Below are 12,403 nucleotides of genomic sequence, written 5' to 3'. Positions count from 1 at the left end.
TATAAAATTTGCAAAGCTTTTTGCATTAACTCTTCATTACAAATCAATGGAGCTTCATAGAAACCTTTACCAGATTTCTGTCCAGATTTTTGTCATCACTTCCATCTTTCTGCAACTTACTACCACCACCACTGCATTAGGCAACGACACTGATCGAACGGCTTTGCTCAAGTTTAAAGAATCTATTACACATGACCCACATGGAGTCTTGAGCTCCTGGAACGACTCTATTCACTTCTGCAACTGGCCTGGAGTTACATGCAGCCACCGTCATGAAAGAGTCACGACCTTGAATCTACTTGGCTATGATTTGAAGGGATTAATATCACCTTTCATTGCCAACCTCACCTTTCTAAGGTTCATCAACTTTCGAAACAACAGCTTCTTTGGCGAACTCCCACAAGAAGTTGGCCATTTACATCGACTTCAGCATCTAAATCTCACCAATAACATGTTGGGAGGCAAAATTCCAGTCAGCTTGATTAATTGCTCTGAACTGAGAATGATCGATCTCACCAACAACAGATTCATTGGCAATATTCCACCCGAGCTTGGCTCTTTGATAAACCTTGAAGTCTTTCAGGTTAGTAAGAACAATTTGACAGGAGGCATCCCAACTTCATTTGGAAATCTTTCATCAACGTCCTTCAAATTTTTCTTTGCTGCATACAATCATTTGGTGGGAAATATTCCAGATGAGATAGGCCGTTTGACAAATTTACACGCTTTTGCAGCTCAAGAAAATAGTCTCTCTGGTTTGATCCCTCCTTCCTTTTACAACCTGTCATCTATCAGCATCATCTCACTTACAGATAATCGCCTGCTTAATGGAAGTCTTCCTGAAAACATAGGCTTCAGTTTCCCAAATCTCCAACTGTTAGCAATTGGTGGTAATCAATTTTCGGGGAACAATTCCAGCTTCATTATTTAATGCTTCTAGGCTGCAATTTGTTGATCTAGCTTTGAACAACTTTGTGGGGCAAATTCCTACCAATCTAGGAAATCTACAAGATATCCGGTGGCTAAATTTCGGTGGAAATTATTTTGGAAGCAACTCATCTGATGATTGGGGTTTCTTGACATCTTTAACAAACTGCAGCACACTACGAACTCTGATCCTCTCTTTAAACAATTTTGGAGGGGTTTTACCTGACACTATAGGCAATTTGTCAACCCAGCTCAATGGTCTTTATCTTGAAGCCAATAATGTACAAGGAACCATACCTGCATCCCTGGGAAATCTTTTGAACTTAGATCTCTTGCTTATGGATGGAAACCTTCTTACAGGTAGTATTCCAAAAAGCTTAGGAAAGTTAACAAAGTTGCAAAAATTGACTTTGAATCAGAACAGATTGTCAGGAGAGATCCCATCCTCTTTGGGTAACCTTACGCGGTTGTTTCGTCTCTACTTATCAGACAACAAATTAGAAGGAAGCATTCCTCCAATTATTGGAAACTGCCAAAATTTGCTGGAGCTAGATATATCAAACAATAAGCTCGGTGGGACAATTCCCTTTCAGGTTTTTGGTGTTCCTTCCCTATCAATTCTACTCAATCTTTCGCATAACGGTTTAACTGGCAGTCTACCGGTTGAAGTGGGTAATCTGAATAAGCTTAGTGCACTTGATTTATCTGCAAACAATCTATCAGGTGAAATTCCTAATACCATTGGAGAATGCTCAAGTTTGGAAATACTTTCTTTGCAGAAGAATTTCTTTCATGGAAAGATTCCTCAACCTATTTCTTCAGTGAAAGGTCTTGTCCACTTAGATCTTTCACAAAATAACTTGTCAGGTCAAATTCCAGGAGAGTTACAGAACCTTCATGCCTTACCCTATCTGAATGTTTCTTGTAATAATCTAGAGGGTGAGGTACCCACAAAAGGAGTCTTTCAAAATGCTAGTGCAGTACATTTGACTGGCAATGGTAAACTCTGTGGGGCTGCCCCAATTTTGAAACTGCCAGCGTGCTCAATGAAAGGATCAAAAAGAGGGAAGTTCAGACTTTTGAAAACCATCATTGTTATTTGCGCAGTCCTAGTTTTGGTTCTTTTGTTTTCCTTCTCTTTAGCACAATACCGGAGGAGAAAACCAAGAAAAAAGTCATCTTCAAAATTGTCAAGCATAGAATTCCTTTCAAAGGTGTCATATAGGGATCTATTTGATGCAACTTGTGGATTCTCTCCAAATAATTTAATTGGATCTGGTGGTTTTGGCTCTGTGTATAAAGCAACTGTTGATGAGGAAGAGAAGAATATTTTTGCTGTGAAGGTCCTTAAACTTGAAAAGAAAGGAGCTTCAAAGAGCTTTATGGCCGAATGCAAAGCATTAAAAAATATCAGGCATCGGAATCTTGTTAAGATCCTCACAGCGTGCTCTAGTGTGGATTACAACGGTAATGATTTCAAAGCTCTAGTGTTCGAATTCATGGAAAATGGGAGCTTGGAGGACTGGTTGCACAGAAACAAAGAGAACGAAACTAGGTGGAATCTAAACCTTCTTCAAAGACTAAACATCATAATAGATCTTGCTTCTGCACTGCATTATCTTCATGACCAATGTGAACAACCAATCATTCATTGTGATCTGAAGCCAAGCAATGTTCTTCTTGACAAAGAATTGGTTGCACATTTAAGTGATTTTGGTTTAGCAAGACTGCTCTCAAATACAGAAGGACGTTCTAGGCAAAGTCAAACCAGCACAGTAGGAATAGAAGGATCTATTGGCTACACTGCTCCAGGTAACAGTATTCTATAACCGAGTTTCTTATTATTTGTTATAAGTAGGATCAATTTAACATGAAAACACAAAATCAGGGCCCCAAATGTTTTAGATGGCATATTGGAAAGGATTTAACAGAGGATATGCAAATAGGGTGAGAAATTTCATTTTTCATTTGTTAGCATAACTTTAGACTAGATTCTGCTTCAAACAAATAACTTAAAAATCAAAGATGACCATGTACTCTTTTTCAATGAAAATTATTAAGTACTAATCTAGAAAATTTTACGTTAAGGAGGATATATACATCTTTTTATTCTTATGTTTACAGAGCCACTGTTTCTATGTTTCCATGAGCTACACATTAGCAATATGAACTACAAAGCAGAGAAAACGCTCTTAAAGTAAAATAGTTTCTGCAAAACAGTCTATTTCCAAGTCCTAATAAAATGTACATGAATTAGAAAAATCAAAATTTATCTTATAGTTACACATAGTGCTCAGCTAAAACTCATTATCAAACACATTAAGCAAACGAAAACTGTGAATTTCAGAGTACGGAATGGGTGGAGAGGCATCAAAACAGGGGGATATATATAGCTATGGAATTCTTGTTTTGGAAATACTCACCGCGAGAAGTCCCACTGACGAAATGTTCAAAGACGGCTTCAATCTCCATAACTTTGTAAAGACAGCATTACCACAAAGACTGGTGCAAATTGTTGACGCAAACCTTGTCTCCAGTGGAGTAGCAGAAATAGCATATACCCAGGAGGGATATACCATGGAAGCACAGGACCAAGTCAGTAAAAGTGGAAGTTTCAGTGAAATAAATCAAACTGTGGAAAAATGTTTAACTTCAATGCTGATTATTGGAGTTACCTGTTCAGTGGAAGCACCCAGAGAGAGAATGAGGATGAAGGATGTTTGCAGAGAACTGCATTTAATCAAAAATGCATTTTTGGGCAATGGGGTTAATCAGGAAGATGAACCCAGTAAAACCTAAATTAAGGTACGGACTACATGTATTTTTTCACTCTTGTTTTTCTGGCTTACTTTACAGTACCCAAAAGAAAAAAAAAAAAAAAAAATATATATATATATATATATATATATATGTTTAAATAATATTATTATTGTACTGTAGAGTTAGTTTTCATTGAAATTTACATGACTAAAAACTCACTATTTATCAGTTTCCATTTTTTTTTCTTTTTTCCACCTATGCACTGCAGAAATTTTTATAATTTTGCAATATTTAGTCTTTGAATTTTATTTTTGATGACCATACCTTTAAATTTCATAAAAAATTGTAGTCCCTAACCTTTATATACAGTAGTTGTTCGAAGACACTCTTTTTTCATTTTGTAGGTAAATAATTCAAACTAAGTTCTCTTTCAATTTGTATTGTCACATGTCTGTCTTTTAATATGAAAAAAGACATATCTTCCAACACCTTAAAAATATATTTAAACGGTTTTGATGCCAAAAAATAACTATAGACTAAAATGCAAAATCATATTTTTTTGGTCACAAAAATAGTATTTTGTTTTTTAAAAATCACTGTTTACAAGTCATAAAATCCAAAGATAAACTTGGATCCCAACTAAAAGTAAAATTCTAGTAAGAGCTGATTTTGCTACCAATCAGCTACTCTATGACATTCTCTAGTATAGATCACTCCCCAAAAATCAAATTGATGCAAAAATTCTTGAATATCTAGAATAATAGCTTCAAGAGTCCGAACAATATTAATAAAAAATAAAACCATTTATTTTGTTATATATTTACAATAAATAGTCACCATTTAGCCATTTCTTCGTCATGAACCAATTCCGATTCTTAACCCAGTCAATTAGAATAGGGTTTAAATGGGTGGACAAATTTTGTTCTACCGCTGTTGTACATGCCGAAAAATATTTTGGTACAAATTTGACCTGCTCAGTTAAATCCTTTTCTTAATATTTTGGTACAAATTTGACCCTCTCAGTTAAAGAAAGAAAAAAGAAGTTTTATCCATTCCTTAATATTTTTTAGTACTTACATAGTTGAAAAATGGTGGATGAATTGTGAGATCAACATCATCCTTTGAAAAAATAGAAAAAACAAATAGTACATTACGAATGTATAGTTGACGATACATGTGAACCAGCAGCTCACGGACTTATGGTGGTCAAAAGCCAACGACGAATGACTCATTGATTCATTGTGGTGAGGTCGTTGTTTTTGAAGCTTACAACATTATCTCTTAATAAATTAGGTTTTCTCTTTGGAATTGGCTTTGAATTCATTATTGTCTTGTTGCTAGACCTCGGAATAACCATATACCCTTCAATCGCTCATGTACTTGTATAATTTTGGATTATTTCCACCAATACCCCCGAATTAATTCTTTGCGAATAATAATAATAGTAATTCCTAGAATTGTAGCTTGGGGTGCATGGTGCCCCTATTCTATGACTGACAATTGAGGTTCTCCCGTCCACCAAACAGACAGAAATAATTTTTTTTCTTTTTGGAACTCTAATTCTAGATCAACTATGGAAAATAAGGAATAGTGCCATGTTTGAAAACAAGTGTTTCTCTCTTGTTTCCATAATGGAGCTGCTCCATTTCAGGTTCCTAGAAGCTCTCTCAGCTAGGAACGGTAAGGGCCTAGATGTTATTAAGCATAAAGTCAGCAACGTAGTCTCCCTCCGATCCCTTCAAGACGCCATAAGGATAAACACGGATGCAGAACTAAGTTGGGTCGCAGCATGGTGGGCATCGTAGCCAGAAATTTTGCAGGGAACATGGTTCGTATGTGGGCTATCCCTACCCAATCCGATATTCCAGAGTTTGCTGAGGCTTTTGGAATCCTTCAAGGTTTGTCAAAGGCTAAAGAAGAGGGATGGTAAAAAATTTGGCTAGAATCTGATGCCAAGAAACTCATTCTCAGTCTTAACACTAACGAGTTGGTTGACATACACTGGACGGTTGAAGGTGTCCTGTAGGAAATAACCCTCCTAAAGCATTGGTTCCAGGAAGCGATATTTAAAACAACTTAAGAAAATTGAAAAGTAATGCTTAATTATTATTCAACAAAAGCTGGGTATAAATATCCTATTACAGATAAGAAGGGAGGTACAACAGATAGAAACAAAATAATATTTAAAATACATGATGAAGTCTAAATACACGTGATTAGAATATACAAGACAAATACCATGAAAAGGTTTAGTTAACTACACAGCTGTACATGAGAATCACTAATATGCCCCCTCAAACTTGGCAGTCTAGGAAGAACACCAAGTTTGGAATGTAAAAACTCAAGTCTCTGTCGTGGTAATGATTTTGTAAGACCATTAGCAAGCTGGTCCTTGCTACTAACATGAGACACCCGAAGTAAGCCTTCTGCAACTTTGTCTCTAACAAAGTGAAAATCAACTCCCACATGTTTCATCTTACAGTGAAAAACAGGATTAGCAGCCACATATGTAGTGCCAATGTTATCACAGAAGATAGTTGGAGAGGTTGGAAGACGAACCTTAAGTTCACGAAGAAGTGAAAGTAACCACCACAACTCAGAAGTCGTATTTGCCACAGCCCTATACTCTGCTTCAGTGGATGAACGGGAGACAGACCGCTGTTTTTTGGAGGACCAAGATATAGGATTGCCACCTAAAAAGATGATATAACCAGTAGTAGAAGTGCGGTCATCCCTATTGCCAGCCCAATCGGCGTCGGAATAAGCATGAAGGCAAGAAGAAGTATTACGGCGCAAGAATAACCCATATGAGCTGGTTCCTTTTAAGTAGCAGAGCAAACGCTTTATAGCTCGCCAATGGGTTTCAGTTGGGCAATGCATAAATTGAGATAGCTTATTTACTGCATAGCCAATATCCGGACGTGTAAAAGATAGGTATTGTAAAATTCCTACCACTTGACGATACTAGGTAGCATTAGTGGTTTGGGACCCATCAGAGAGAGTTAAAGCTTGAGCCGTCAACATAGGAGAAGCCATTGGTTTTGTTGCGGTCATGTTAGTTTTCTCCAAAAGATCAAGGATATATTTGTGTTGACTGAGAAATAAACCGTGTGTGCTAGGCAGAACTTCAACCCCTAAAAAATAGTTTAAGTCTCCCAAATCTTTTAAAGAGAATTTGTTCGAGAGAGATCGAACAAACCTTTGTAGTGTGGAGGAGTTGTTGCCCGTAAGAATGATGTCATCAACATAAACCAAAAGATAAAGAAGATGAGTATCCTTGTTATAAATGAACAAAGAAGCATCAGAATGAGACCGTGTAAAGCCAAAGGAAATAAGGAAAGCCTTAAGTTCATTGTACCACGCTCTGGGTGCTTGTTTTAAGCCATATATGGCTTTCTTGAGGCGACAAACATGAGACAGTTTAGAAGCATCAACAAATCCAGGAGGTTGGGACATGTAAACTTCTTCATGTAACATACCATTTAGGAAGGCATTATTAATATCCAATTGCTTGAAAGGCCAATTTTGAGACAGGGCAATACTAAGAACAAGACGAACTGTTGTTGGCTTGATTACTGGACTGACAGTGTCGGAATAATCAAGGCCAGGTCGTTGATGAAAACCCTTCGCGACAAGCCAAGCTTTGTATTTATGGATTGAACCATCCAGATTTCTTTTGATGCGAAAAACCCATCTACACCCAAAACATTCTTGGCAGCAGAAGGTGGAACAAGGTCCCATGTGCCATTGCGTAAGAGGGCATTAAATTCCATAAACGTAGCAGCACGCCATTCATCAATTTGAAGAGCTTGAATTGCTGTCCGAGGTTCAGAAACACATCCATCGAAATTTTGAGTGGCAACAAAAAAATCTTGGAGCTTCTTGGGTTTGAAAATTAAGTTTAATGACCTGGTTCTCATAGGATGCTGACGAGTTAACTGTTATACAATTGGTGATGGGGACCGAACTGGTGGAGATGCAAGAGGTGCATGGGAAGGAAGATCACAGGATGGAATAGCATTATGTAGACGTGCTTCACGTGAAGAGTTATTGCATCCAGGAATAGTAGGACTTTGGGAGGAGGCATGGGAGGTGGGGCCCATGGTGGCATTTTGAAAATTGGAGGATGAGTGAGACATATGAGGGGAGGAGAGTGTGGGAGTGGTGGGTAGGTGTGAATGATGTGGATGAGTAGTATGGACATGTTGAAAAGTGGAGGGTGAGAGAGACACATGAGAGGAGGAGAGTGTGGGAGTGGTAGGTAGGTGTGAATGATGTAGATGAATAGTATGGACATGTTGAAAAGTGGAGGGGGGAATTGACGTAGGAGATGAGGAGAGTGAAGTAGTGGTCGGTAGGTGTAATTGATTTGGATGAATAGTATTTGAGATAGAAAAGGAGTTAGGTAGAAGAGGAATTAAATTGTGAGGAGAAGTAGGCATGATAGGTGCTGCAGTATTTACAGAATTAATGAGGCTGACGGGTTTGGTAGATAAAGAAGAATAAGGAAAAATGGATTCTATGAACCTAACATGTTTGGAGATAAATATTTTGTCCTGAAAAGGGTCAAAGCAACGGTACCCACTTTGAGTGGGTAAGTAGCCAAGAAAAATGCAAGGTTTAGAGGAAGACTCTAATTTGTGATGCATATATGGCTTTAACCAAGGGAAACAAAGACACCCAAAAGCCTTAAGACGAGTGTAGTTGGGTGGTTTTTGAAAAAGTTTTTGAAAAGGAGAAATATTATGAAGAGTAGGTATGGGTAATCTATTAATGAGATAAACTGCAGTGGTGAAAGCATAGGTCCAGAATTTACTTGGTAGACCGGCTTGAGTGAGAAGAGACAAACTAGTTTCTTTAATATGTCGATGTCGACGTTCAGCAAAATCATTTTGTTCTAGCGTATATGGAATGGTGAGAAAATGAGTGATGCCATGTGTAGTAAAAAATGGTTTTAATTTCAGGAACTCTCTACCATTATCTGAATATATTGATGTAATAGGGGTTTGAAAAAAAATTTCAACAATATTTTTAAATTTTATGAAGACAGAGGAGACATAAGATTTGGACTTAAGTGGAAATAACAAAGAATATCGGGTAAAATGATCAACAAATAAGACATAATATTTAAAACCATCATAAGAACAGACAGAGGTCGGTCCCCAAACATCAGTATACAATAATTGGAGAGGCTTTGAACTTGACATAGAAGAAATTCCAAAGGGAATTTTATGAGATTTATTACATAAACAAGAAGTGCAATGGAATTTATTAAAAGAAGAAACATGCAATGTTTGTGCAGACACTAGATGATGAAGAATCCTATGAGATGGATGTCCTAGACGATGATGCCACTCTTGAAGAGAAGCAGATTGGTTGAGAAGTGCGGTTGGAGATGGAGACAGATAGTAGGAGGAAGATGGCCACTGATAGGTTCCACTTTTATGCGGTCCTTTTAGGAGTACTATTCTCGTCTGCAAATCCTTCACAAGAAAGCAATTTGATAAGAATTCCACAGAAACATTATTAGTTTTGCATAATTTTGAAACTAAAAGTAAGTTCCTAGTCATGGTGGGAACACAAAAAACATCAGACAGCAAGAGCTTTTTATTTGGAGTGAGTAGAAGAGATATGCCTGTATGTGTAATGGGAAGCTTATTACCATTCCCAACAACAATTTCATCAGTGCCATCATATTCAGAGTGAATGGCTAAGCTTTGCAAATCATTTGCCACGTGATGGGAGGCACCCGAATCAAGCAACCAGTTTGGTGAAGAAGGTGGCGTGGGTAGAAGACCATCATTTAAGGAAGCTCCTGAACAGAACACTTGTGGAGGGGAAGGCCTAGAACTATATTGCTGTTGCTGAGAGGTGTTAGATAACTGGTGACGGAAGGAAGGACAATATTTGGCCAAATGTCCCTGTTGGTCACATAGTTGACATTTTCCCCTATAATTACTAGGTCTTTTGAAGTGTGTGGGTTGACCAAAGAAGTGGTGTCTCGAATTGGTGGGAGAACCGAATAAGGTTTGTCTTGGATTGACAATGGAGCCAGACAACTGTGTGGTTGGTCTTGTGTTCGAGAGAAAAAAATTTCTTTGTTGTTTCCCTGTGCGATTGGCCATGTGTGCTGTGATAGAGGTGTCATAAGTTGAAGACTCAGATCGACGCAAATATGTGGCATGCTCTACTAGTTGTTCATATAATTCAGCAAAAGTAATCGAAATGTCTCGGGTGCAAAATGCTGCAGAGATATCCTTTAGATCAGAGGATAAACCATTGATAATATATAAAATTACTTCATCATTATCAATTGGACTCCCAAGAAGTGCATATTCATCAGTTGCTCCTTTAATATCCTGAAGATATTCAGTGACAGATCGTGTCCCTTGTGGGCGAATCAAACATTCACGAAGCCTAAGCATATGAGAACGTGAGGGTCTAGCAAATGAGATAGCCAGTGTTGACCATGCGTCCCTTGAAGTTTTGCAGGTTGCAACCAGATGAGAAACATCATTGGAAAGAGAGGCCAAAATTGCTCCAAGTATGAGCTTGTCTTGCCGTACCCAGTATTGATATTCAATATTTGGTGAGTTATCAGGATGTGTTGTTTGAGGACAAGGGTTCGTACCATCAATGAAGCCATAAAGATCATAGCCAATAAGAACAGCATCAAATTGAGCCTTCCAAGGAAAATACGTGTTTTCTGTGAGTTTGAGGGGCACTTGCGTTGCTACATTGATCACAACTAGTGTTCTTGTTGAAAAAGATGGTTCGGTCATGATTGGAATAGTTGTTGAGGAAGAAGACGAAATAGAGCTTGAGGTGGATGAGAAAAGATGAGGCCATGACTCGTGAGAGTTTGGTGCTCTGATACCATAAAACAACTTAAGAAAATTGAAAAGTAATGCTTAATTATTATTCAATAAAAAGTGGGTATAAATATCCTATTAGAAATAAGAAGGGAGGTACAGTATATTGAAACAAAATAATATTTAAAATACATGATGAAACCTAAATACAAGTGATAAGGATATACAAGACAAACAACATGAAAATGTTTAGTTAACTATACAGCTGTACATGAGAATCACTAATAACTTTCAACTAGGTTCCCAGACAATGAAACTTTCTAGCACACTTTATCTGTAATTGGTGTTTCTGGAACAATACCTCAGGATTTTTTATGCTGATCTTCCTCATGTTTTTGAATCCTTGGTTTCCCAGGAGCGTGGTTCTTGAACCACTCTCTACTGGCTTCTTTGTAAGCTTTGTGACTGGGTTTTGGTGTTTATAACACTTTTCGTTTTAGCAAAGAAAAGATTAAAAAAAAAAATACAGTTGATTGTTTTATCTTTTCCCTTAGTTTTTGACATTATTTATTATTATTATTATTATTAATTTTTTTTTTTGGCTAAAAAGGGCTTGTATAAACCGAAAAGAGGCAATAGTACGACAAAGACAATATCCACAGCCTCAAGAAGTAGTTTGTAAACCACCTTCTTGAGCATTACCTCTACAAATTCACTGGATATTAGAAAAGGAGAAATCTGACCAGAAAAGTCATTCAGGAGACCCCATTTGGCTGCTAAATGAGCCAATTTGTTATTATTTCTTAGGATCTAAGCAAAAGTTACAAAAATGAATAAAGGACACAGAGCTAAGATTTTTTTTTTTATGAAGTCGTTTGCTGACCCCGAGAAATAATAAAGCCAATTTGTCAAAGCTTATTTGTTATTAGTTTTTGACATTATTTTGTACCCTTCTTTTTGAAATTGTATTTTTAAATTGGCCTAGTAATAAAGCTCTTGAAAATACACCTTTAGCTTTCATTTTTAATTTTATTTTTTGTGGTGAATAACCTTGAAGAGAGTTGAAAAAGGTATACTACTAATTTCATAGTTTAAAAAGCAATTTGCAACAAATGGCGTAATTAAAGACGCATTGGTGCCCAAAAAAAAAGAAGAAAAAAGAAAAAATCCTGCTTTTTATTTTTATTTCTTTTATCTATAGACAAAGGACTTTTTAAAAAAATCCTATAAGTTGTGGAATTTTTTTATATTATTTGGGCAGAAGAGACAAAAGACTAAACTGAAAATTATTGTAAGGAAACAATGAGAAACAAAACCACTATAGGCTTTTATGTAAAGGGGCATATACTTGTAGAATATGACATATACAAAAAAAGAAAAGAAAAAGATATATATAAGATGGATCATTTATTTTTTTTCTTTTACAAATATTTTAAACAATTTTTATTATTTTAACATAAATGATAAATGATAAATGAATTTTGCTGATTCTTTAAATATAAAACTTTTAAAATTGGTCTATCAGATGAATATTCTTTTATCTTGTGCTCTCACTGCTTTCTAAAGCATAAAACTGCCAGTTTAGATCCATATGAAACATAATTTGGTTTTTTTAATACAAACCCCATATTAGCTAGCCCACGATTGTCAAACCTATAAATGAAAATGTTTTCAAAAAGAAGCAATTGCACTTTGAAGATTGAAGACACAAAATAATAAGATAATCTTTAACAAACTTATCATAATTAGTGTCTACGACAACAATGACTTGAAGACTAAGGATACATGTTCACACGCATGCCTGAACTCATTCACTGCCCAAACATCCACCATTTTCCAACTATTTAATCACATAGTTTGATATCTTAAACTCCGTCTCTAGCACCACTTTTTTCTTACCTTTC

The 12,403-nt window shown here is 36.6% G+C and overlaps 1 protein-coding gene across 1 annotated transcript; it reads left to right on the top strand.

The window, feature by feature from the left end:
• Window positions 1–46: 46 nt before the first annotated feature.
• LOC107413839 (putative receptor-like protein kinase At3g47110) lies at window positions 47–2,756 on the top strand. Its single transcript, XM_060819847.1, has 2 exons — window positions 47–890; window positions 961–2,756. The coding sequence occupies exons 1-2, from the start codon at window positions 47–49 to the stop codon at window positions 2,754–2,756; spliced, it is 2,640 nt and encodes an 879-aa protein (XP_060675830.1).
• Window positions 2,757–12,403: the final 9,647 nt, after the last annotated feature.

This window comes from Ziziphus jujuba, chromosome 8 (genome assembly GCF_031755915.1).
Source record: "Ziziphus jujuba cultivar Dongzao chromosome 8, ASM3175591v1".
Taxonomy (NCBI): Eukaryota; Viridiplantae; Streptophyta; class Magnoliopsida; order Rosales; family Rhamnaceae; genus Ziziphus; species Ziziphus jujuba.
The sequence above is the reverse complement of the archived record's forward strand: the minus strand, read 5'-3'. Positions and strand labels throughout refer to the sequence as shown.